Source organism: Oncorhynchus keta, chromosome 35 (genome assembly GCF_023373465.1).
Source record: "Oncorhynchus keta strain PuntledgeMale-10-30-2019 chromosome 35, Oket_V2, whole genome shotgun sequence".
NCBI classification, from domain to species: domain Eukaryota; kingdom Metazoa; phylum Chordata; class Actinopteri; order Salmoniformes; family Salmonidae; genus Oncorhynchus; species Oncorhynchus keta.
In genome coordinates, this window is record NC_068455.1 from 15089910 (window position 1) to 15117144 (window position 27235).

The window sequence follows — 27235 nt, forward strand, 5'->3', positions numbered from 1 at the left end:
TAAGTATGGTTCTCAATTAGGGACAACAACTACCAACAACCCATAGTAGGAAAACAGGCTGCCTAAGTATGGTTCTCAATCAGGGATAACAACTACCAACAACCCATAGTAGGAATACAGGCTGCCTAAGTATGGTTCTCAATTAGGGACAACAACTACCAACAACCCATAGTAGGAAAACAGGCTGCCTAAGTATGGTTCTCAATCAGGGACAACAACTACCAACAACCCATAGTAGGAATACAGGCTGCCTAAGTATGGTTCTCAATCAGGGACAACAACTACCAACAACCCATAGTGGGAAAACAGGCTGCCTAAGTATGGTTCTCAATCAGGGACAACAACTACCAACAACCCATAGTAGGAATACAGGCTGCCTAAGTATGGTTCTCAATTAGGGACAACAACTACCAACAACCCATAGTAGGAAAAGAGGCTGCCTAAGTATGGTTCTCAATTAGGGACAACAACTACCAACAACCCATAGTAGGAAAACAGGCTGCCTAAGTATGGTTCTCAATTAGGGACAACAACTACCAACAACCCATAGTAGGAATACAGGCTGCCTAAGTATGGTTCTCAATCAGGGACAACAACTACCAACAACCCATAGTGGGAAAACAGGCTGCCTAAGTATGGTTCTCAATTAGGGACAACAACTACCAACAACCCATAGTAGGAAAACAGGCTGCCTAAGTATGGTTCTCAATCAGGGACAACAACTACCAACAACCCATAGTAGGAATACAGGCTGCCTAAGTATGGTTCTCAATCAGGGACAACAACTACCAACAACCCATAGTAGGAATACAGGCTGCCTAAGTATGGTTCTCAATCAGGGACAACAACTACCCACAACCCATAGTAGGAAAACAGGCTGCCTAAGTATGGTTCTCAATCAGGGACAACAACTACCAACAACCCATAGTAGGAATACAGGCTGCCTAAGTATGGTTCTCAATCAGGGACAACAACTACCAACAACCCATAGTAGGAATACAGGCTGCCTAAGTATGGTTCTCAATCAGGGACAACAACTACCCACAACCCATAGTGGGAAAACAGGCTGCCTAAGTATGGTTCTCAATCAGGGACAACAACTACCCACAACCCATAGTAGGAAAACAGGCTGCCTAAGTATGGTTCTCAATTAGGGACAACAACTACCAACAACCCATAGTAGGAATACAGGCTGCCTAAGTATGGTTCTCAATCAGGGACAACAACTACCAACAACCCATAGTGGGAAAACAGGCTGCCTAAGTATGGTTCTCAATTAGGGCCAACAACTACCAACAACCCATAGTAGGAAAACAGGCTGCCTAAGTATGGTTCTCAATTAGGGACAACAACTACCAACAACCCATAGTAGGAATACAGGCTGCCTAAGTATGGTTCTCAATCAGGGACAACAACTACCCACAACCCATAGTGGGAAAACAGGCTGCCTAAGTATGGTTCTCAATCAGGGACAACAACTACCCACAACCCATAGTAGGAAAACAGGCTGCCTAAGTATGGTTCTCAATTAGGGACAACAACTACCAACAACCCATAGTAGGAAAACAGGCTGCCTAAGTATGGTTCTCAATTAGGGACAACAACTACCAACAACCCATAGTAGGAATACAGGCTGCCTAAGTATGGTTCTCAATCAGGGACAACAACTACCCACAACCCATAGTAGGAATACAGGCTGCCTAAGTATGGTTCTCAATTAGGGACAACAACTACCAACAACCCATAGTAGGAAAACAGGCTGCCTAAGTATGGTTCTCAATCAGGGACAACAACTACCCACAACCCATAGTAGGAATACAGGCTGCCTAAGTATGGTTCTCAATCAGGGACAACAACTACCCACAACCCATAGTAGGAATACAGGCTGCCTAAGTATGGTTCTCAATCAGGGACAACAACTACCCACAACCCATAGTAGGAATACAGGCTGCCTAAGTATGGTTCTCAATCAGGGACAACAACTACCCACAACCCATAGTAGGAATACAGGCTGCCTAAGTATGGTTCTCAATCAGGGACAACAACTACCCACAACCCATAGTAGGAATACAGGCTGCCTAAGTATGGTTCTCAATCAGGGACAACAACTACCCACAACCCATAGTAGGAATACAGGCTGCCTAAGTATGGTTCTCAATCAGGGACAACAACTACCCACAACCCATAGTAGGAATACAGGCTGCCTAAGTATGGTTCTCAATCAGGGACAACAACTACCAACAACCCATAGTAGGAAAACAGGCTGCCTAAGTATGGTTCTCAATCAGGGACAACAACTACCAACAACCCATAGTAGGAAAACAGGCTGCCTAAGTATGGTTCTCAATCAGGGACAACAACTACCCACAACCCATAGTAGGAATACAGGCTGCCTAAGTATGGTTCTCAATCAGGGACAACAACTACCCACAACCCATAGTAGGAATACAGGCTGCCTAAGTATGGTTCTCAATCAGGGACAACAACTACCCACAACCCATAGTAGGAATACAGGCTGCCTAAGTATGGTTCTCAATCAGGGACAACAACTACCCACAACCCATAGTAGGAATACAGGCTGCCTAAGTATGGTTCTCAATCAGGGACAACAACTACCCACAACCCATAGTAGGAATACAGGCTGCCTAAGTATGGTTCTCAATCAGGGACAACAACTACCCACAACCCATAGTAGGAATACAGGCTGCCTAAGTATGGTTCTCAATCAGGGACAACAACTACCCACAACCCATAGTAGGAATACAGGCTGCCTAAGTATGGTTCTCAATCAGGGACAACAACTACCAACAACCCATAGTAGGAAAACAGGCTGCCTAAGTATGGTTCTCAATCAGGGACAACAACTACCAACAACCCATAGTAGGAAAACAGGCTGCCTAAGTATGGTTCTCAATCAGGGACAACAACTACCAACAACCCATAGTAGGAATACAGGCTGCCTAAGTATGGTTCTCAATCAGGGACAACAACTACCAACAACCCATAGTAGGAATACAGGCTGCCTAAGTATGGTTCTCAATCAGGGACAACAACTACCAACAACCCATAGTGGGAAAACAGGCTGCCTAAGTATGGTTCTCAATCAGGGACAACAACTACCAACAACCCATAGTAGGAAAACAGGCTGCCTAAGTATGGTTCTCAATCAGGGACAACAACTACCAACAACCCATAGTGGGAAAACAGGCTGCCTAAGTATGGTTCTCAATCAGGGACAACAACTACCAACAACCCATAGTAGGAAAACAGGCTGCCTAAGTATGGTTCTCAATCAGGGACAACAACTACCAACAACCCATAGTAGGAATACAGGCTGCCTAAGTATGGTTCTCAATTAGGGACAACAACTACCAACAACCCATAGTAGGAATACAGGCTGCCTAAGTATGGTTCTCAATCAGGGACAACAACTACCAACAACCCATAGTAGGAATACAGGCTGCCTAAGTATGGTTCTCAATCAGGGACAACAACTACCAACAACCCATAGTAGGAATACAGGCTGCCTAAGTATGGTTCTCAATCAGGGACAACAACTACCAACAACCCATAGTAGGAATACAGGCTGCCTAAGTATGGTTCTCAATCAGGGACAACAACTACCAACAACCCATAGTAGGAATACAGGCTGCCTAAGTAATGGTTCTCAATCAGGGACAACGATAAACAGCTGCCTCTGATTGGGAACCATACCAGGCCACACACAGAAATACAAAAACATAGAACAACACATAGAATGCCCACCCCAACTCACGCCCTGACCAAACTAAAATAGAGACATAAAAAAGGAACTAAGGTCAGGACGTGACAGTATATTTTGGTATTATTTGGGCGGACATGTTTATCTATCAGGGTGTGTAGGGTGTAAATATGATCAGTCGTGCGATGTTTTGGTATAAATCCAATTGGGCTTTTACTCAAGAGATTGTGCTTATTAAGGAAGGTTAGAACTCTTACATTTATAATACTACAGAAAACCTTCCCCAAGTCACTGTTCACACAAATGCCTCTGGAATTGTTAGGGTCAAATTTGTCTCCGTTCTTAAAGACTGGGGTTATGAGTCCTTGATTCCAGATGTCAGGGAAATAACCTACACTCAGGATCAAATTAAACAGTTTTAATATAGCCAATTGACATTTTGCACTAGTGAGTTTGAGCATCTCATTTAGGATGCCATCAGGTCCGCAGGCTTTTTTAAATTTGAGAGCCTGAAGTTTCTTATAGAGCTCCTGGTCAGTAATAGTTTAGTTTCTTATAGAGCTCCTTGTCAGTAATAGTTTAGTTTCTTATAGAGCTCCTGGTCAGTAATAGTTTAGTTTCTTATAGAGCTCCTGGTCAGTAATAGTTTAGTTTCTTATAGAGCTCCTGGTCAGTAATAGTTTAGTTTCTTATAGAGCTCCTGGTCAGTAATAGTTTAGTTTCTTATAGAGCTCCTGGTCAGTAATAGTTTAGTTTCTTATAGAGCTCCTGGTCAGTAATAGTTTAGTTTCTTATAGAGCTCCTGGTCAGTAATAGTTTAGTTTCTTATAGAGCTCCTGGTCAGTAATAGTTTAGTTTCTTATAGAGCTCCTGGTCAGTAATAGTTTAGTTTCTTATAGAGCTCCTGGTCAGTAATAGTTTAGTTTCTTATAGAGCTCCTGGTCAGTAATAGTTTAGTTTCTTATAGAGCTCCTGGTCAGTAATAGTTTAGTTTCTTATAGAGCTCCTGGTCAGTAATAGTTTAGTTTCTTATAGAGCTCCTGGTCAGTAATAGTTTAGTTTCTTATAGAGCTCCTGGTCAGTAATAGTTTAGTTTCTTATAGAGCTCCTGGTCAGTAATAGTTTAGTTTCTTATAGAGCTCCTGGTCAGTAATAGTTTAGTTTCTTATAGAGCTCCTGGTCAGTAATAGTTTAGTTTCTTATAGAGCTCCTGGTCAGTAATAGTTTAGTTTCTTATAGAGCTCCTGGTCAGTAATAGTTTAGTTTCTTATAGAGCTCCTGGTCAGTAATAGTTTAGTTTCTTATAGAGCTCCTGGTCAGTAATAGTTTAGTTTCTTATAGAGCTCCTGGTCAGTAATAGTTTAGTTTCTTATAGAGCTCCTGGTCAGTAATAGTTTAGTTTCTTATAGAGCTCCTGGTCAGTAATAGTTTAGTTTCTTATAGAGCTCCTGGTCAGTAATAGTTTAGTTTCTTATAGAGCTCCTGGTCAGTAATAGTTTAGTTTCTTATAGAGCTCCTGGTCAGTAATAGTTTAGTTTCTTATAGAGCTCCTGGTCAGTAATAGTTTAGTTTCTTATAGAGCTCCTGGTCAGTAATAGTTTAGTTTCTTATAGAGCTCCTTGTCAGTAATGGGGGAGTCCAATGGATTCTGATTGTCCTTTATATCTTTTTGTAATCCATTCAACTTCTCATGAATTTGGCGTTGTTCTGCGTTTGTGTCCATTTGAACGGCGTTGTAGAGTGTTTTAAAATGGGTTGTCCAAATGTCACCATTTTGTATCGCTAATTCCTCTTGTTTAGATTTTTTAGTTTTTTTCCAATTTTGCCAGAAGTTGTTTGTGTTTATGGACTCTTCAGTTAGTGTCAGCTGCTTCCTGTTGTACTGTGCTGTTCTGGTTCTGAGTGTACGTTCATAGAGTTTTAAAGTCTCAAAGTAATGAAGGCTTAATTAACCATTATTTGGGTTCTGTACTTTTGGTTGGATAGTGTTCTAAGTTTTTTCCTTATAATTTTACAATCTGCATCAAACCAGTTGTCATCTGTGATCTTTTTAGTTTAGTTTTTTAATCAATTTCAATTGTGCTTTTTTTGTCGTTTGCCTGAATATATAGTTGATGTTTTGTACTGCTAGATTGATGCCTTCTTTACTGTGAGTGAATGTCGTGTCCAGAAAGTTATCTGTTGTTTTGTTTACAGTTTTCTTTCTGGTATTCTTCTATGCTGTTTTGGGCCCATCAGTATGAATTTCTGATGTTGTACAGCTTACTGGGCTGTGAATGTCTGGTTGTTTCCATGTCTGTTCTTTTGAGGAACAACGTAATTTGGCTGTGATCAGACAGGGGTATTAGTGGCTTGACAGTGAATGAGCTGAGAGAGAAAGGGTTAATGTCTGTAATCATATAGTCTACTGTACTGTGGCCAAGAGGTGAGCAGTAGGTGAATCTCCCCAAAGAGTCCCCCTGTAAACCTACCATTGACAAAGTACAGACCCAGGCTTCTACAGAGCTGCAACAGATCCCTTCTGTTTTTGTTGACGGTGCTGTCACTGTTGTTTCTATGGGGAGATGAAGACAGTTAGAAACAGAATGGCCTGTAATAAAGCTGTCCCCTCGTGTGGTCTGTCACTGTTGTTTCTATGGGGAGATGAAGACAGTTAGAAACAGAATGGCCTGTAATAAAGCTGTCCCCTCGTGTGGTCTGTCACTGTTGTTTCTGGGGGAGACGAAGACAGTTAGAAACAGAATGGCCTGTAATAAAGCTGTCCCCTCGTGTGGTCTGTCACTGTTGTTTCTGGGGGAGATGAAGACAGTTAGAAACAGTATGGCCTGTAATAAAGCTGTCCCCTCGTGTGGTCTGTCACTGTTGTTTCTGGGGGAGACGAAGACAGTTAGAAACAGAATGGCCTGTAATAAAGCTGTCCCCTCGTGTGGTCTGTCACTGTTGTTTCTGGGGGAGATGAAGACAGTTAGAAACAGAATGGCCTGTAATAAAGCTGTCCCCTCGTGTGGTCTGTCACTGTTGTTTCTATGGGGAGATGAAGACAGTTAGAAACAGAATGGCCTGTAATAAAGCTGTCCCCTCGTGTGATCTGTCACTGTTGTTTCTATGGGGAAGATTAAGACAGTTAGAGACACTATGGCCTGTAATAAAGTCGTCCCCTCATGTGCTCGTTAGATCAGGTAGTGTTTCTGTGCGCGCATTTGTGTCCCCACAGATGAGCACATTTCCCTGGGCCTGGAAATGGCACGTCTCTTCCTCAAGGGTGGGGAAGATCTCCTCTAAGTAATATGGGGATTCTGAGGGAGGATATATATTGTGCAAAGGAACACATATTTCTCTCTGAGTACAAGTTCCTTTTTCAGTTTTAACCAAATGTGATATTTATCCATTTTTAGGTATCGATTAGATTTTTGTAGTTCGGATTTGTACCAAATGATCAGTCCTCCAGAGTCTCTGCCTCTATTGACAGAGCTGTGTTCTGTGATGGCACAATTACCTCTCTGTAGCCTGTGGGGACAGTGAGTGACAATGTCAGCCTTACACCATGTCTCCTGCAGAATGATTACCTCTCTGTAGCCTGTGGGGACAGTGAGTGACAGTGTCAGCCTTACACCATGTCTCCTGCAGAATGATTACCTCTCTGTAGCCTGTGGGACAGTGAGTGACAGTGTCAGCCTTACACCATGTCTCCTGCAGAATGATTACCTCTCTGTAGCCTGTGGGACAGTGAGTGACAGTGTCAGCCTTACACCATGTCTCCTGCAGAATGATTACCTCTCTGTAGCCTGTGGGGACAGTGAGTGACAATGTCAGCCTTACACCATGTCTCCTGCAGAATGATTACCTCTCTGTAGCCTGTGGGACAGTGAGTGACAGTGTCAGCCTTACACCATGTCTCCTGCAGGATGATTACCTCTCTGTAGCCTGTGGGGACAGTGAGTGACAGTGTCAGCCTTACACCATGTCTCCTGCAGAATGATGACGTCAACATCTGTTAGATGTTTGTTGAACTCCAGTGCTGAACTCTTCAGTCCAAAGGTTGATGAGTTTAGGCCCTGAACGTTCCACATGCTGACTGATAGGTTGATGAGTTTAGGGCCTGAATGTTCCACATGCTGACTGATAGGTTGATGAGTTTAGGCCCTGAACGTTCCACATGCTGACTGATAGGTTGATGAGTTTAGGGCCTGAATGTTCCACATGCTGACTGATAGGTTGATGAGTTTAGGCCCTGAATGTTCCACATGCTAACTGATAGGTTGATGAGTTTAGGCCCTGAATGTTCCACATGCTATCTGATAGGTTGATGAGTTTAGGCCCTGAATGTTCCACATGCTATCTGATAGGTTGATGAGTTTAGGCCCTGAATGTTCCACATGCTAACTGATAGGTTGATGAGTTTAGGCCCTGAATGTTCCACATGCTAACTGATAGGTTGATGAGTTTAGGCCCTGAATGTTCCACATGCTAACTGATAGGTTGATGAGTTTAGGCCCTGAATGTTCCACATGCTATCTGATAGGTTGATGAGTTTAGGCCCTGAATGTTCCACATGCTATCTGATAGGTTGATGAGTTTAGGCCCTGAATGTTCCACATGCTAACTGATAGGTTGATGAGTTTAGGCCCTGAATGTTCCACATGCTAACTGATAGGTTGATGAGTTTAGGCCCTGAATGTTCCACATGCTAACTGATAGGTTGATGAGTTTAGGCCCTGAATGTTCCACATGCTATCTGATAGGTTGATGAGTTTAGGCCCTGAATGTTCCACATGCTATCTGATAGGTTGATGAGTTTAGGCCCTGAATGTTCCACATGCTATCTGATAGGTTGATGAGTTTAGGCCCTGAATGTTCCACATGCTATCTGATAGGTTGATGAGTTTAGGCCCTGAATGTTCCACATGCTATCTGATAGGTTGATGAGTTTAGGCCCTGAATGTTCCACATGCTATCTGATAGGTTGATGAGTTTAGGCCCTGAATGTTCCACATGCTATCTGATAGGTTGATGAGTTTAGGCCCTGAATGTTCCACATGCTATCTGATAGGTTGATGAGTTTAGGCCCTGAATGTTCCACATGCTATCTGATAGGTTGATGAGTTTAGGCCCTGAATGTTCCACATGCTAACTGATAGGTTGATGAGTTTAGGCCCTGAATGTTCCACATGCTATCTGATAGGTTGATGAGTTTAGGCCCTGAATGTTCCACATGCTAACTGATAGGTTGATGAGTTTAGGCCCTGAATGTTCCACATGCTAACTGATAGGTTGATGAGTTTAGGCCCTGAATGTTCCACATGCTATCTGATAGGTTGATGAGTTTAGGCCCTGAATGTTCCACATGCTAACTGATAGGTTGATGAGTTTAGGCCCTGAATGTTCCACATGCTAACTGATAATGATTTCATGTTGCAAAAAGAAAGAATAGCAGTCTCTCTCTCTCTGTCTCTCTTTCTCTCTCCCTCTAAGATATGAGAGTTTATCAACATTGGGTTTGTTTTCTAATTCTTTGTAGGTCTGTATAATCTAAGGGAAATATGTGTCTCTAATATGGTCGTACATTTGGCAGAAGGTTAGGAAGTGCAGCTCATTTTGTGTGCAGTGTGCACATAGCTTGTCTTTTCTTGAGAGCCAGGTCTGCCTACGGCAGCCTCTTTCAATAGCAAGGCCATGCTCACTCAATCTGTACATAGACAAAGCTTTCCTTAAGCTTGGGTCCATCACAGTGGTGAGGTATTCTGCCACTGTGTACTCTCTGTTTAGGGTCAAATAGCATTCTAGTTTGCTCTGTTTTTTGTTGTTATTTCTTTCCAATATGTCAAGTAATTATCGTTTTGTTTTCTCATGATTTGGTTGGGTCTAATTGTGTTGCTGTCTTGGGGCTCTGTGGGGTGTGTTTGTGTTTGTGAACAGAGGCCCAGGACCAGCTTGCTTAGGGGGCTGTTCTCCAGGTTCATCTCTCTGTAGGGTGTGTTTGTGAACAGAGGCCCAGGACCAGCTTGCTTAGGGGGCTGTTCTCCAGGTTCATCTCTCTGTAGGTGACGGCTTTGTTATGGAAGGTTTGGGAATCGCTTCCTTTTAGGTGATTGTAGAACTTAACAGCTTTTTTTCTGGATTTTGATCATTAATGGGTATCGGCCTAATTCTGCTCTGCATGCATTATTTGGTGTTTTACGTTGTACACAGGGGATATTTTAGCAGAATTCTGCATGCAGAGTCTCAATTTCTTGTTTTCCCATTTTGTCAATTGTTGGTTGGCGTGCGGACCCCAGACCTCAGGGCACTGAGTTCTATAAATGATTCAAGTATATTTAGCCAGATCCTAATTGGTATGTCAAATGTTATGTTCCTTTTGATGGTATAGAAGGTCCTTGCCTTGTCTCTCAGAACATTCACAGCTTCCTGTACCCCTTAATACATTCAACCTCTAGCTGCGTACCCCCTCTAGCACCAGAGTCATGCCACTCTCAAATGTTGTTTTTTTGTAAGCCTGCAACACACACACTATACATTACATTTATTAAACATAATAATGAGTGTGAGTTTTTCTCATAACCCGGCTCGTGGGAAGTGACAAATAGGTCTTATAGGACCAGGCCACAAATAATAATATAATAACAATCAATCATTTAGCTCTTTATTTAACCATCTTACATATGAAACCTTATTTGTTCATCAAAGATTGGGAAATACTCACCACAGGTTAATGAGAAGGGTGTGCTTGAAAGGATGCACATAACTCTGCAATGTTGAGTTGTATTGGAGAGAGTCTCAGTCTTAAATCATTTTCCACACACAGCCTGTGTCTGTATTTAGTTTTCATGCTAGTGAGGGCCGAGAATCCACTCTCACTTAGGTATGTGGTTGCAAAGGGCATCAGTGTCTTAACAGCGCGATTTGCCAAGACAGGATACTCAGAGCGCAGCCCAATCCAGAAATCTGGCAGTGGCTTCTGATTAAATAAAATGTTCACAGAACTGCTTGTTGCAATTTCCATGAGGCTCTCTGTTCAGATATCGATAAGTGGACTGGAGGAAGGGCACGAAAGGGATAACGAATCCAGTTGTTTGTGTCGTCCGTTTCGGGAAAGTACCTGCGTAATTGCTCACCCAACTCACTCAGGAGCTTCACTATATTACATTTGACATTGTCCGTAAGCTTGAGTTCATTTGCACACAAACAATCATAAAATGATGGAAATACCTGTGTGTTGTCCTTGTTAATGCAGACAGAGAAGAGCTTCAACCTCTTAATCATAGCCTCAGTTTTGTACCGCACATTGAATATAGTTGCGGAGAGTCACTGTAATCCTAGATTCTGATCATTCAGGATAGAAAAAACATCACCCAGATAGGCCAGTCGTGTGAGAAACTCGTCAACATGCAAACAGTCAGACAAGTGAAAATTATGGTCAGTAAAGAAAACTTTAACTTTAAAAACGTGTCACTACTTTGCCCCTTGAAAAGCAGCCCACTTCTGTAGGTTGTAAAAGCGTTACATGGTCACTGCCCATATCATTGCATAATGCAGAAAATACATGAGTGTTGCTTTAACGAAGTGAATCATTTTCACTGTAGTGTCCAAAACGTTGTTCAAGCTGTCAGGCATTCCCTTGGCAAGTGGTGTCGGGAGCAACTGCTTGCACACATGTTACCACTCCACTATGTCTCCCTGTCATGGCTTTTGCGCCATCAGTGCAGATACCAACACATCTTGACCAAAGTCCATTTGATGTCACAAAGCTGTCCAGTACTTAAAAAATATCCTCTCATGATGTCCTGGTTTCCAGTGGATTGCAGAAGAGGATGTCTTCCTTAATTGATCCCCCCATAAATGTAACGGACATATACCAGGAGCTATGCCAGGCCCGCCACGTCTGTTGACTCATCCAGCTGCCACACATAGAATTCACTGGCTTGTATGCGAAGCAGTAATTGTTTCAAAACATCTCCTGCCATGTCACTGGACTTGTCGGGAAAGGTTTTTTGGGCCTTTTCCCAGAGGATTGTCCCAACCATATCCAAAGCATCAGGAAGAATTAAGTCCTCCACAATAGTATGGGGCTTGCCTGTCCTCTAGCCACTCTGTAGCTCACCATATAAGACACTTCTAGCCCCTTCTTATTAATGGTATCTGTTGATTTTATACATGTCTTACTACTCGAAAGTTGTCTTTATTCTCGCTCAAAAAACTCCTGTGGCTTATTTTTCAAATTGTCATGTTTCTTTTCTAAATGTCTGCGCAAGAGTGAAGGTTTCCTGTGAGAGAGTAACGGTTAATGTGATTGGATGTTCATTATTCATTCATTATTTGACTAGGCTACCTGTATTTGACATTGTGTTGTTATTTCGTTGAACACTAGAAAAAAAACTCACCCAAATGTATAGCCCCGTTGGAAAATATAAATGTACTGTTTGAAAATATTTAATTTTTTTTTTTTAAATGTGAATCACATTTTTATTTGGCGTACCCCTGATGGCATTGCGCGTGCCTCAGTTTGGGAATACCTGCTCCAGGGCAAAGGTGTCTAGGTGGATTTGTATTTGTGGTCCTGACAGCTGGACCTTTTTTTCTAACAACATTATTTTAGTCTTTCTCTCTCTCTCTCTCTTTCCTATCTTTCTCTAATATCTCTCGTCTCTCTCTATAGGGTGAATGCTGAGCCTCGCTCCCCACCTAGACCTCCCCTCACCCCTACCGTATCTTCAGGATCAACAGTACTATTCCCCCCTCCCAGACCTGCCCTCTCCTCAGGACCACCCCTGATGGCTCCTCCGACTCTCCCCTCCAAACCCTCCCCACCCCCTGACCCAACTCCCCCTGACCCAACTGACCCAACTCCACCTGTCTGCCTGGACTCCTCCCCCCTCCTCCCTTCACCCCTCATACCCTCCTCACCCTCCTCACCCACACCGCCCCTCCATTCAGCTTCTGAACCACTCCCTTCTCAAATTGACTTGGCCGTTGATGCCACTGACGCAACTGATGTCCCCAATGCCGCTGTCCCTAAGGAATGTACTCCCCCTTATCCAGACCCCTAGTCCTTGATGTCCCGGATATCTCTACTTCCACCCTTGTCACATCACTACCCCCTCAAGTCTTAGAGACATCCACTCCCCCACTCCCCACACCCCTGGTACCTGATGTCCCAGAGACATCTACTCCTCCCATCCCCACACCAGTACCCCCTCAAGTCTCAGAGCCCTCTACACCCCACCTTCCTGACATCCTGGATGTCTCTGCTCCTCCCCTCCCCTTACATATGTCCTCTTCAGTCCCAGAGCTCTCCTCTTCAGAACTAACCCTACCAGCACCTTCATCTCAGCCGGTCCCAAAGCCCTCATCTATGCTCATCTCTTCTCCCACTGTAACTCCCATCTCAAAACCCTCCTCACTTCCTATCTCTTCTCCCCACGTACCTCCTATAGCAAAACCCCCTCTGTCCACTCCCCCCATTCATCCTCTCTCAAAACCCTCCTCACTTCCTATCTCTTCTCCCCACGTGCCTCCTATAGCAAAACCCCCTCTGTCCACTCCCCCCATTCATCCTCTCTCAAAACCCTCCGTACCTCCATCTCCCCGTGTTCCTCCTTTCTCAAAGATCTCCTCACCCCCTCTTCCTAGACCCCCAGCACCTCGAAAACTCTCTGGTCCACCCCAGCCGAGACCCCCCATACCTCACCCTCACTCGAAAGTCAAACCCTCCTCTCCAGCTCTCCCCAGACCCCCACTTCCATCCATGAAGTCCTCCTCTCCCCCTCTACCCTCCCCACTAGTCCCTCTAGCTCCCAAGCCCGCCCCAGTTTCGGCCTCATCGACAGCCCCATCTCCTACCCAAGCCACAGCCCCACGACCAAGCATCAGTATCCTGGAGAAACTGATCAAAACTTGCCCGGTGTGGTTGCAGCTGGGTATGGCCCAGGAGAGGACCACACTCATGCTGAAGAAAGAAATCCCTGGGGTGAACTAACATGTTCTTTACATAAACACATAGGCACATGATGTATCTGTGGTCGACTGTGGTCGACTGTTCTGCAGCCGAACAACTGTGATGTAGCTGTACAAATCATTCACACACTCATTCATTGGTCACATACTCATCAAAAATGCTTACAAAACACATGTAGGGGCAGCCACCAAAAATGTCCTCATGTATATTTGTTGTATGATAATAGATATTAAAAGCATTACTTTGTGTACCAACAGATATTTTTAGTGCGTAAAAGCCACGACCAGAAATCCATGGTGCTGTCAGTATGTGTATCTGACAAGCAGGAGGAGCTTCAGGTCCAGGATATTCTGATTAAGGAGGAGAAGTCACGTGAGTATCCTAACCAGAGAAGGTATATAGGGTTAGGATAAATCTAGGCTTGTAACTGGATCTATCCTAGCCCTAAGCCTCAACAGTCTCCCACTGAAATGTCTGTGTCCTGTCCTCAGACCCTGGTGAACAGTCTGTGGTAAAAAGGTATTGGGACTATCTGTGTTACAGCCATCGGTCCTGCTACGCCATCCATCAATCCACACAATCCACACAATCCCTCAATCCACACACAGAACACATGATGCTAGTCCATCTATCCACACAGCTGCTCTATGTGACAAGCTCTATGTGTAACTCCTGTGGGGGAGAAGGGTGGGTGAGGGTGCTGTGTGACCACAAGCTTCCTGTCCTACAGGACTTCCTGCTACTTTGAGCTCACCAGGCCCAGGCATAGGGATGTGTGTGTGTGTGTGTGTGTGTGTGTGTGTGTGTGTGTGTGTGTGTGTGTGTGTGTGTGTGTGTGTGTGTGTGTGTGTGTGTGTGTGTGTGTGTGTGTGTGTGTGTGTGTGTGTGTGTGTGTGTGTGTGTGTGTGTGTGCCAGCATGTGTGTGCCAGCTGTTTTTGTGTGTGTCTTGGGAACCATGATCCCAGGGGCAGGGAGCTTGAATCTGTTGAAAAGTATGTTTGCAGTTTCATCTCTTGAATCATTTGTGTAACCTCTCGGTCCCAATCTATCTCTACTGCATGACTAAGAGGTCATTCTGATGTAGAATGTCAGTATTCATATAATTTTGTGTTATAACACCCTCTCCCTTCTCCACCAGTGATGTACCTGGAAGGGTCTGTTCTGGTCTTTGATAACATCTTCAAACTCATGGCCTTCTACTGTGTCAGCCGGTAAGACAAGACCATCATGCAGATCCTACAGGTGTAGGATCTTCATTTGAGCCAGTTTGATACAGCAGGAAAATAATCCTGCAGCAACAGCAAGTGTGAATTATTATGTGAATTATAATTCATGGACATTTTAGTAGTGGTTGATACATTTTTCTTAAGGAAAAATAAAGCCTGACATTTCGAAGTGGAAATGAGAAACTTTAGAATCCTTTTTCACCCTCAAATACACTACAAGTTTTAAATGCCCTGAATTACAGGAACCTTCTCCTGCAACAGGCTGATCAAATGAAGATCCTACATCTCAGCCTTGAAAATATTTTTTATAATAAATTAATAATGATGTGATTAATTATCTTCCAGGGATATTCTACCCTTCACCCTGAGGTTGCCTCAGGTCATCGTCCAGGCAACCAAGTACGAAGATATAGAGATGATATCGACATTAGGCTCAGGTAGGTAGTGGGACATTCTGAACACCTCTGTAGCATGCCATTATATCACTTTTAGGGAAAGTTGACTAGAATAAGACCCTGTGAGTGAAATGGAGGTGAAGTGTCTCAACAGTGTGAGTGAGTGTGTGGACACGCACAAGTACAGTGTGTGTGTGTATGTGTGTGTGTGTGTGTGTGTGTGCATGTGTGTGTGTGTGTGTGTGTGTGTGTGTGTGTGTGTGTGTGTGTGTGTGTGTGTGTGTGTGTGTGTGTGTGTGTGTGTGTGTGTGTGTGCGTGCGTGTGTGTGTGTGCGTGCGTGTGTGTGTGTGTGTGTGTGTGTGTGTGTGTGTGTGTGTGTGTGTGTGTGTGTGTGTGGTGTGTGTGTGTGTGTGTGTGTGTGTGTGTGTGTGTGTGTGTGTGTGTGTGTGTGTGTGTGTGTGTGTGTGTGTGTGTGTGTGTGTGTGTGTGTGTGTGTGTGTTGTGTGTGTGTGTGCATGCTATATGGGCTAGCTTCCTCCTTTAATAGGTATGAAACAAAACCCTCCCAATTAGTCGTAGAACAAAGATCCATTTATAGTCTAATGTATTTAGTTCCTCTCTGCATTGTGAATACTGATCGCTCATCATCAACCAGTTGTCTTTGATAAAGCTTGTTATTTTGTTAAAATAAAAGTATAATTATCTGACGATAATAGTGTCAGAGTTCAGCCCTAGTGATGGTAGAGTGGTAACTCTTCCTGATAGTAGACTGGTAACTCTTCCTGATAGTAGACTGGTAACTCTTCCTGATGGTAGACTGGTAACTCTTCCTGATGGTGAACTGGTAACTCTTTCTGATGGTAGACTGGTAACTCTTCCTGATAGTAGACTGGTAACTCTTCCTGATAGTAGACTGGTAACTCTTCCTGATGGTGAACTGGTAACTCTTCCTGATGGTAGACTGGTAACTCTTCCTGATAGTAGACTGGTAACTCTTCCTGATAGTAGACTGGTAACTCTTCCTGATGGTAGACTGGTAACTCTTCCTGATGGTAGACTGGTAACTCTTCCTGATGGTGAACTGGTAACTCTTCCTGATGGTAGACTGGTAACCCTTCCTGATGGTAGACTGGTAACTATTTCCGATGGTGAACTGGTAACTCTTTCTTTCTCACCTCTATGAAAAGATCGCCAGCACACAGAAATAAAGCATTACTTTGAAATGTTCTCACTAATCACAATGACCTATTTCTTTCTCCTTGCAGAGTTCTGGGGTTCTCAGCTTCACAGCTCCTCAGAAATGGTCAAACGTGATGACCAGGGTCAGGGCCACAGCAGTTCATCCTGTGAGATCCAGCTGTCCACCGGGAATAGTAATGACCGTCTGTGGTACATCAACCCTATCTTCATCGAGGAGTACTGCAGCAGCCTGGAGGCCTCCACCCTCGTCCCAGCTCCCATCCACAGGAGCCAGAGTCTGAACACCCCAGGCCCGGGGCAGGTGCAGGTACCCCCCAAGTTCAAACGGCCCCCACCCAGGCCCCCAAATGTCCCAGAGGGCTTGATTCTGTCACAGTCGGCTAAGCAGGGTGCCAGAGGGGAAAGTGTCTCCCCCAGGTCTCCACCCCCACCGCAAACAGTAATAGCCAAGGCAGCAGGTCAGAAAGCGGAAGGAGACAGCAGCAAAGACACTGAGGAGGGAGAAGGAGCTGCTTCTCAACTCATCTCGGAGAAAGAGGTGCCAGTTACTGTTACTGACTCAGTAGCAGCTACTCAGCCTCTACAGCCACTGTCACCGCACAGAGCAACAGCAGGACAGAAACACCCAGCACCCCGACCACCCCCACACAGGATACCACTCGTACCCCTTCGGCGGAAACCCTCTGATAACCGTCCCTCAATCCCGGGACAGGAGGGCGGTGTTGGTCCAGTGCCTGTTGCTTCACTGGTCTGCATCGATGACACCACTAACATGGCAGAGGAGAAGTTAGGAGTGGAATCTCATGCCGGTGAGACAGAGACACTGCAGAACAAAGGGACATCAGGGGCTTCAAACATTAGTGAGGTTGTTACCGTGGCTATAGCCCCGCGGACGAAGAGGGCCTCACATCCAGTCCCGCCTCCCAGGAAGAAGAAACCCTCTCAGTTCACGCCCACCACACCTCTCTCCCGAAACGTGATAAGCGGAGGACTTCTGTCAATCAATTCATCATCGGATAACCCCCAGAACTTCAGCACCCCCTCGCCTGCCTCGAGGCCCACCTCCATCCCCGTGGGGGAGGCCAGGGGGGCAGATGTGTCCTTGTACTCCCCTGATGGGGAAGCTGTCTTCCCTGCCCTGGAACATGACTCCTACTCTACCAGCAGTACAGAGGAGGAGGCTGACACTGTGGCCAGCGGGACTGTAGGGACCGGTGGGACCAACAACACCAAGGTTCATATATCTTTCATTGATTTATTTCACCTTTATTTCACCAAGAAGTCCCCTTGATTTCCCATTGAACATTTTTATGAACTGTATAACTAACATCATACAGTAACCCAACTCAAAGCTTCATTTCTGTACCTATTTAATTGCTGCTGTGACTTTGTTACTGTATGTGAATCTGTATGACATTTCCCTGTAACATAATCAAAATAAAACACTTATCATTAAAAATAATAACCTCCAGGTGTCGATGAAGAGGACGCCTACCATCATGCTGGACCGAGCCAAGCTCCGCCTCTCCAGCGTGTTCACTAACTTCATGAACACCGACCACAAGCTCCAGAAGAGAATCCTAGAGCTGTTCAGGGACGGGAGCTCCTACTTTGGCACCCTGGTGAAGGACTACAGGTAGAAGATCTGTTCAACACAGATGTTTCAGAATCGCAGAGTTGATGGTTGCTTGGGCTGATTAGGGCCACACATATTTTGACTCACAACTGAATCTTGTTCATATCTCTGTCTATTGGAAAATGTCATTTACATTTGTTCAATGTCCCTAATTTTGTAATCAATTTGGACACCCTTGATGTACTAATGAATGAATGTATCTGACCCCAGGGTGTATATCCTGGAGACCATGGGGAAGCACAGCTCCAGCACTGAGCTGCTGCAGGAGATCAGGCAGATGATGACCCAGCTAAAGAGTTACCTCATCCAGAGCACTGAGCTACAGAATATACTGGAGCCCAACATCTACACAGAGGACAAATTGGGTGAGATATGCAGTCTAATTAGAGGCTAGATACAGTAACATAGTCTAGCAGTTGTAATCTTAGAGTTACTGCAGTTAGTAGAGCTCAGTGTTGCAATGGAAGGATTCTGGGTTCGATTCCCTGGGCATGCTTAATTCTCCTTGACATACTCAACATGCATCTGTCAATACACAGCGTTAGACACACAATTTTCAAGACTCTTTACACACTCAAAATACTGAGTTCCTTTTGCTCTTTATTTTGAGACCCCCCCAAAAAGTGACATTTTATTTGTCTGATACAGTTTCTACTTGGCCGTGGCTATGTAAATAACTTACTAATAGTAAAAATACCTTCCATTATCAGACTCTTTTATCCAAAGATACTTACAGTCACGTGTAACGTACACAAACACTGTCTTTCACATGAATGCTTCAGTTCTCACTAATCTTCAAAATGAACATGCGTAACATATTCAGTGTCCAACATCACATTTGGCAAAGAGGATGTTCCCCTTATTTACTGTCAAACAGGAGACATTTGTATGTCACAGTCTTCGCTGTGTGCATTGGAAATGAGACTTTCTAGTGACACCTGTGAAATTGCAACAGGGACAGACAACATAGTTGTTTATGAGGGTTGTCACTGTTAACATTTGATGGTTGAATTGTGTTTAATATCAAACTTATTTGGCCTCCACTGTGAATGCAGGTTTTCTTGCATATAAAGGCAGTATATATGCAAGTGAGGATAATATTCTTACTGAATGAATAAGCCGACATACACTACATGACCAAAAGTATGTGGACACCTGCTCGTCGAACATCTCATTCCAATATCATGGGCATTAATATGGAGTTGGTCCCCCCTTTGCTGCTACAACAGCCTCTCTTCTGGGAAGGCTTTTCACTAGATGTTTGCTGTGGGGACTTGCTTCTATTCAGCCACAAAAGCATCAGTGAGGTCGGGCACATTGATGCTGGGCGATCAGGCCTGCCTCGCAGTCGGCGTTCCAAATCATCCCAAAGGTGAGGTAAGGGCTCTGTGCAGGCCAGTCAAGTTCTTCCAGATCGATCTCGGCAAACAATTTCTGTACGGTCCTCGCTTTGTGCACGAGGGCATTGTCATGCTGAAACAGGAAACGGTCTTCCCCAAACTGTTGCCACAAAGTTGGAAGCACAGAATCGTCTAGAATGTCCTTGTATGCTGTAGCGTTAAGATTTCCCTTCACTGGAACTAAGGGGCTTGAACCATGAAAAACATCTCCAGACCATCCTTCTCCACCAACCTCTACAGTTGGCGCTACGCATTCGGGAAGGTAGCATTCTCCTTGCCTCCGCCAAACCCAGATTAGTCTGTCGGACTGCCAGATGGTGAAACATGATTCATCACTCCAGAGAACACGTTTCCACTGCTCCAGAGTCCAGTGGCGCCGAGCTTTACACCACTCCAGCCGACGCTTGGCATTGCGCATGGTGATCTTAGGCTTGTGTGCGGCTGCTTAGCCATGAAAACCCATTTCATGATGCTCCAGACGAACAGTTATTGTGCTGACGTTGCTTCCAGTGGTAGTTTTGAACTCGGTAGTGAGTGTTGCAACTGAAGATTTTTACGCGTTTCAGCACTCAACGGTCCCGTTCTGTTAGCTTGTGTGGCCTACCATTTAATGCTGAGCTGTTGTTGCTCCTAGACATTGCCACTTCACAATAACAGCACTTACAGTTGACTGGGGCAGCTCTAGCATGGCAGAAATGTGCATGGCTGTGTACACCTGTCAACAACGTGTGTGGCTGAAATAGCCAAATCCCCTCATTTGAAGAGTTGTCCACATGCTTTTGTATATATAGTGTAGCCGGCTGTGGTGGGTTGAGACACACACCATGCAAAAAGCTCTCTAGATTAAAGATAAACTCCACCCAAAAACGATATTTCGATAGTTGTTTCATTAGTTCATTGTTGACAGAGTCCCAAATGTATGCTTGTCAGCAATCAAGTTTTCAAGATATGTAACTTTGAAAATATAGAAATCATCCCTGTATGATGCATTTTGCATCATTTGATGGGGATTTTTTTTATTACGTTACTTAGATGGCCGCACGGCGTCAATAGACTCTGGATTATTATCAACTGGGTGGTTTGAGCCCTGAATGCTGATTGGCTGACAGCCGTGGTATATCAGACCATATGACAAAACATTTATTTTTACTGCTCTAATTACATTGGTAACCAGTTTATAATAGCAATAAGGCACCTCGGGGGTTTTTGGTATATGGCCAATATTCCACGGCTAAGTGCGGTGTCCAGGTGCCACGTCGTGCCTAAGAACGTCCCTTAGTTGTGGTATATTGGCCTTATACCACACCCCCTTGGGCCTTACTGCTTAAATATAATAACTTGTTTTTCCTCCAAAGTGAATGCTGAATGTCCGTTTTTTTTTACACAGTGTACGTATAAATACTGTATATATTCAAGTGGGGATAATATTCAGACTAAATGAATAAACATTTGGTTATCTTTTGTCCATAAAGAACTATAACTGCAGGCAGAAATGCATCAGTCAGAGTGAGTAGAGTAGACAGGGAATCTAAGATCAAGTCAAATCAATACGTAGCTGCCTGCAACAAGCTCTCTTCTCAACTAGAAACTGATTTCTAATCCGTGTGTTTTGTCTTGTTCCTCTCCAGAGGTGATTATTGAGGCTGTCCTGTGTAAGGCTATGCTGAAGCCTCTGAGGGAGGCTGTGTATTCAGGCCTGAAAGACATCCACGCCAGGGACGGCTGTCTGAAGAGACTGAGGGAGAACCAGAGTGTCATCCTGGGTACCACCACCACAGAACTGGGGATCACCACCAGCGTCCCAGAGACCCCTGTCATGGAGAAGGTAGACAGTAATGGGCTGCATCTGAAATGGTACCTTAATGGTTCCTATGTAGTGCTTTACTGTTGACCGGGGCACTCCCGTCAGGAATGAACAAACTACATCTTTCCATCCATCCGTCCATCTATCTTAGATCCAGCTGAAGTTGATGACCCTCCACCAGGAATACTCCCCTCAGAAGAAGATTGATCTGCTCCTTAAGACCTGCAAGATCATCTATGAATCCATGTCTATAGGCTGTCCATGTGAGGAGCTGTCTTTGTTGCTGGGCAGGTTTTGGTGGTTGAATTATAATGTTGTTTGTTAGCATAAGAGTAGTCTCACGATGCCATCCTCCCCCGTCTCCACTATCTCCAAACAAAAGTCAGGAAGCATGAAAATCAGGGCTAGTTTACGAGCGCAGATTGACTTTGATAATTATTGATTTTTACTGCCGGACGACACCAGTGTCTATAAATACCTAACTGAGAGGGGACATTGAAGTTGATGTTGATTGATCATTACTGCCTCACAAATACCTGACTGTCAGGTGAACTGACTATTATGGTGGTTGACGTTTCCAGCAGGGAGAGCCTATGGTGCAGATGACTTCCTCCCGGTGCTGATGTACGTCCTGGCCAGGAGCAACATGGCCTTCCTGCTACTGGATGTAGAGTATATGATGGAGCTGATGGACCCTGCACTGCAGCTAGGAGAGGGTAGTGACAAACTAAATTCGATCCACGCACACACAAGTAAACACACACACATACAAACACACACATAACAGCACTGACGCACACATAGTACCAATGTTATATGCAGTGGATGTGCCTCATAATGATGACTATCTTGTGTGTGTCACCAGGCTCCTACTACCTGACGACTACGTATGGAGTGTTGGAGCACATAAAGAACTATGAGAAGCAGGTGGTGACACGGCAGCTCAGTCTGGAGATCCAGAACTCTATCCACCGCTGGGAGAAGAGACGCACCCTGAACAAAGCCAGCGTGTCACGTTCATGTGTTCAGGTCAGTACCACTAGGGTAGCACACACAGAGGGTTAGGTATAAGGGTTAGGGATAAGGGTTGGGGTTAAGGCTAGAGTTAGGGTTAGGGTTAGGGATAAGGAAGGGTTGGGTTTAAGGAAATAGTTAGGATTAGGGTTTGGGATAAGGGTTAGGGATATGGGTGAGGGAGAAGGTTAGGGATAACGGTTAACGATAAAGATTAAGGGTTAATGTTTAAGGGTTAAGGGTTAGGGATAAGGTTTAAGGGTTAAGGGTTAAAGCTAGGTTAGGGTTAGGGTTAAGGCTAGGTTAGGGATATAGCTAGAGCTGGGGTTAGGGTTAAAGTTAGGGTTAGGGTTAGGATTAAGGCTAGGGTTAAGGGTTAGGGTTAGGTTAGGGATATAGCTAGAGCTAGGGTTAGGGTTAGGGATAGGGTTAGGGATATAGCTAGAGTTATGGTTAGGGTTAGGGTTAGGGTTAGGGATAAAGCTAGAGCTATGGTTAGGGTTAGGGTTTGTGTTAGGGATATAGCTAGAGCTATGGTTAGGGTTAGGGATAGGGTTAGGGTTAGAAAGGAGACCCCCGTGAACTAGGCCCAGTAGTCCAGTCAGGCTGGACTCAGAGTAATAGAATATAAAATGGCACTGCAGTATTTTGATATTTGATCATTATGACTATATCAGTATTCTTTGAAATTGTATTGTCATTATGTTGACAATAAAACAAATTGTCATATGATATTTCATGTCCTCTTTCTGCACTGTCCCGTTGTAGGACTTCATCAACGTGTCATTCCTGGAGGCGGGGTGCAACACTAAGACCCTGAGGGTCCGCCCCAACACCACAGCTCAGGACCTGTGTGCCCAGTGTGCTGACAAGTTTGAGGTGGCAGAGCCAGAGTCCTACAGGTACAATCTCCTGCCGTTGTGCCCTTGAATAAGGCACTTAACCACTCCAAAACGTCTCTCTCCATCCAGGGGCGTTGCTCCGTGGCTGATCCTGTGCATGCCAATATGTTTATGCTGACCCTGTCTCACAAAATGAAAATAAAGTATTTATTGCATTCTATTCTATTGTGTTCTAATGTATTCCATTCTATTCTGTTATATTACATTCTATTCTATTTTGTTCTGTTATATTCTGTTGTATTCTATTCCGTTGTATTCTATTTTATTCTGTTCTATTATATTCTGTTGTATTATGTTGTATTCTGTTCTATTCTATTCCATTCTATTCAATTGGATTCTCTTCTATTATATTCTGTTCTGTTCTATTCTGTTCTGTTGTATTATGTTGTATTGTGTTGTGTTCTATTCTATTCCATTCTATTATGTTCTGTTCTATTCTGTTCTGCCTATTCTGTTAATTACTGTTCTATTCTGTTCTATTCTATTCTGTTATATTGCTCTATTATATTCTGTTCTATTCTAACATATTATGCTGTATTCTGTTCTGTTCTATTCTATTATGTTGTATTCTGTTATATTCTATTCTAATCTGTTCTGTTCTGTTTTATTCTGCTCTGTTAAATTCTATTCTGTTCTATTCTATTTTACAGCCTGAGTGTGCTGGTGGAGGACCACCACCAACTCCTGGCCCCTGAGGAGTTCCCCCTCCCCATCAAGTCCAGTCTCCACCACAGTCAGCCCCTCAAGGAGTACTGCTTTGTCTACCGGCCTGGAAGGACAGAGTCAGAATCCCAGGAGGCAGAATCCCAGGAGGCAGAATCCCAGGAGGCAGAATCCCAGGAGGCAGAATCCCAGGAGGCAGAAGGACAGGAGGCAGAATCCCAGGAGGCAGAATCCCAGGAGGCAGAATCCCAGGAGGCAGAATCCCAGGAGGCAGAATCCCAGGAGGCAGAAGGACAGGAGGCAGAAGGACAGGAGGCAGAAGGACAGAAGGTGGAGAGCAAGGAGCCAGCTCCCGCAGCCGAGCCAGAGCCTGAGAAGGAGGAGAGTCTGATCGAGATATGATGAGATCAGTGTGCGGGTGCGTGGGTGTGTGCGTGCGTACATGCATGTGTGGGACAAAGGATCAAGGAGCTGCTCAAGTGAATACAATGGCTTCTGCCTCAATCATTATAGCCATTTTAAATGAGATATTGTTTTTTGCCTTATACACAACCATATAGACAATGTTTAGGTCTGCCCTTGACAACGTGGATACATTCTGAAAGAAGAGAACCTCCATCATCTCCTCACCTTGATCTTCAGGTCTAAATATCAAATCACACAACAGGAGACTCAAGTTTACTTTAGCTTCCATACAGATGTGCTCTATCTTAATTTGATCTGTGTCTCACAGCAGGACAATAATCATGCAGCAACAGGAAATGTGAATTATTATGTGTATTATAATTAATGGATATTTTTGTAGAAAAGTGACACACTTTTCATTAGGGAAAATCAAGTCTAAAATGTTTAGTGGAAATTACAAACTTTAGAAGCCTTTGAAAAAAAATTGAATACACTACAAGTTTGCATTTCCTGCTGCGCAGGAACCACAGAGTGATCAAATTAAGAGAGTACATCTGTATGGCTTCTATTGTAAGTCATATTGCTCAGTGAAGAAGACCTACCACCGTCAACTCATGTCGGACTGGTTCATACTTCAGACTTTGAATATCATACAGGGGATCCACACAAGATCACTTCAGCTTTTATATTACTTCTATGAGAACTAGCGCTGTGAGTCCTGCTTCCTCTTTCTGCAAAGTTGGCCAAAGCTACAGAGATAAAGAGGATATCGTCCTCCTCTAGTTTGAAAGGGCATAATAGGCTGTATAATTAAACTGTAATGGATCCGGATAAGGAGTCTCTGCCTGCATCCCAAATGGCACATTATTCCCTATGTAGTGCACTACTTTTGACCAGGGCCCATAGTCTGGTCAAAAATGAATGCACTATGTAGGGAATAGGGTGTTATTTAGGACACAGTCCATGTATCCTGTCCGGACGGTGTTCATTTTCATATATAACAGATTTGCTTCTGCCACAGTTCAGATTGACAATCAGCTGTTCATTGGTTTTGTTAATCGAATTTAGCATGACAATATCCTTGCCAATAATTATGTCACTGGGTTTATATGCTCAAGAAAGACTCTGCGACTCTCTGTACTGTAAATCCATTTTTGCTGTGCTGGTTTGTATACTCTTGTAGCTGTGCTGTGGCCACATTACATTGGTGTCCTGTAAGAACTTTTGATGTCTCATTCTAGAGGGGTTCTGCTACAATGCCATTCATTTTAAGTTCAAATCCAAGTCTACCAGGCACTGATGGTGTACTCTAATTATATTATATAGCATTATGGCTTTGATACTTTGATACTTTGATTGTTTTCTTTTTAAAAGGTGAAATGTGAAATGGTTTATGTGGATGTATCAAGAGATGAAACCCAGTAAAACATTGTTTGTTTTAATAATTTCATAAATTTCAATATTTCCCATTTTAAATATTTGGGAGTAAATATATTTCCTTTCTTTGTTAAAACCATTGCCAGAACTTTAACAGAACTCTAAAATCAATTCAATCTGCCTCAGTAGATGAAATAATATCCCAGTTGCTTTAACCAGCAGAATATCTATTGTCAAAGTGAATATATTGCCGCGACTGAATTTCTATAGTTCAATGCTTCCCATGTCTCCCCCTTCTGGATATTGGGATACAGTTCATAGTGAGGTTATGAAATGTTTAGTATATGGCAAGTTATGGCAAAATTAACAAACTTGCAAAGAGGGAAAGACATAGGAGGACCCAAGTTTAAATTGTATTTCCAGGCACTAGCATTTTGCCCCATCCTGTTTGTTTAGAAATGATTCTTCTGCCCCCTGGCTGAGTACAGAAATACATACTGCCCTGGAAGACCAATTCTTCACTAATTTATCCCTTAAACCAGGGATCATCAACTAGACATCTGGATCTGGCTGAGTACAGAAATACATACTGCCCTGGAAGACCAATTCTTCACTAACATATCCCTTAAACCAGGGATCATCAACTAGACATCTGGATCTGGCTTAGTACAGAAATACACACTGCCCTGGAAGACCAATTCTTCACTATCATTTCCCTTAAACCAGGGATCATGAACTAGATTAAGCTGCGGACAGATCTTTTTATTTTTCTTGAGCGATGGTCGGGGCCAGAACATAATTAAAAATAATTTGTACACTGCTAATTGACCGCAAGAAGCCCAAACATATCTAATATTAGACTAAAACATAATCATTTCAAACCTTACTTTAATTTGCATCAGTGCTGAGCTATTTAACCAATTATCAATTTCAATTATTTTACGGCTTTTGAACAACTAATTGACCGACATCGGTTAAATTATTTGGATTTTTTTTTCCTTCTGTGAGCTCAATGCACAGTTTCTCTAGAGATAAATCAGATCCAGCCTGAACTCTGCGATGTAGTAGGGAGTTGTAGTTTCCAACAGGCCAGTAATGTCACATCTTCTCCTACTCCTCCCTTCTGGCATACGATGTCGCCGACCAACTGTCCTGGGATTCATCATTACGCGCACCTGGCACTCATCATTATGCGCACCTGTTAATCATTATGACTCACACCTGGACTTCATTACCTTCATAATTTCCTCCCCTTTATATGGCACTCTCTTGTGTTCATTCACCAGTTGGTGTTATTCTTGTGTACCGGTGTGTAGCTACATGGAATTTCAGTTTTTGATTTGTTAAAAAAGTTTGAAATATCCAATAAATGTCGTTCCACTTCATGATTGTGTCCCACTTGTTGTTGATTCTTCACGAAAAAATACAGTTTTATATCTTTATGTTTGAAGCCTGAAATGTGGCAAAAGGTCGCAAAGTTCAAGGGGGCCGAATACTTTCGCAAGGCACTGTAGAGACAAAGTGGAGTCACAATTCAA

At 43.8% G+C, this 27235-nt stretch overlaps 1 protein-coding gene across 5 annotated transcripts in view; it reads left to right on the forward strand.

Annotated features, from left to right (window-relative positions):
* The window catches only part of rin3 (Ras and Rab interactor 3), a 33340-nt gene extending 6258 nt beyond the window's left edge, over positions 1-27082 (forward strand). The window contains exons 2-15 of one of the 5 annotated variants that reach the window (XM_052496632.1): positions 12375-13685; positions 13931-14045; positions 14813-14885; positions 15246-15337; positions 16562-17730; positions 17969-18132; positions 18343-18497; positions 21161-21357; positions 21488-21599; positions 21918-22052; positions 22202-22365; positions 23119-23252; positions 23903-24125; positions 24201-27082. In XM_052496632.1, the coding sequence (XP_052352592.1) occupies positions 12738-13685; positions 13931-14045; positions 14813-14885; positions 15246-15337; positions 16562-17730; positions 17969-18132; positions 18343-18497; positions 21161-21357; positions 21488-21599; positions 21918-22052; positions 22202-22365; positions 23119-23252; positions 23903-24125; positions 24201-24317 (3798 nt within the window). In that variant the 5' untranslated portion in view covers positions 12375-12737 and the 3' untranslated portion in view covers positions 24318-27082. Of the gene's footprint in view, positions 1-12374; positions 13686-13930; positions 14046-14812; positions 14886-15245; positions 15338-16561; positions 17731-17968; positions 18133-18342; positions 18498-21160; positions 21358-21487; positions 21600-21917; positions 22053-22201; positions 22366-23118; positions 23253-23902 lie in introns of all 5 variants that reach the window. The other 4 variants (XM_052496629.1, XM_052496630.1, XM_052496631.1 and 1 more) reach the window with 4 other exon arrangements.
* The last annotated feature ends 153 nt before the right edge of the window (positions 27083-27235 follow it).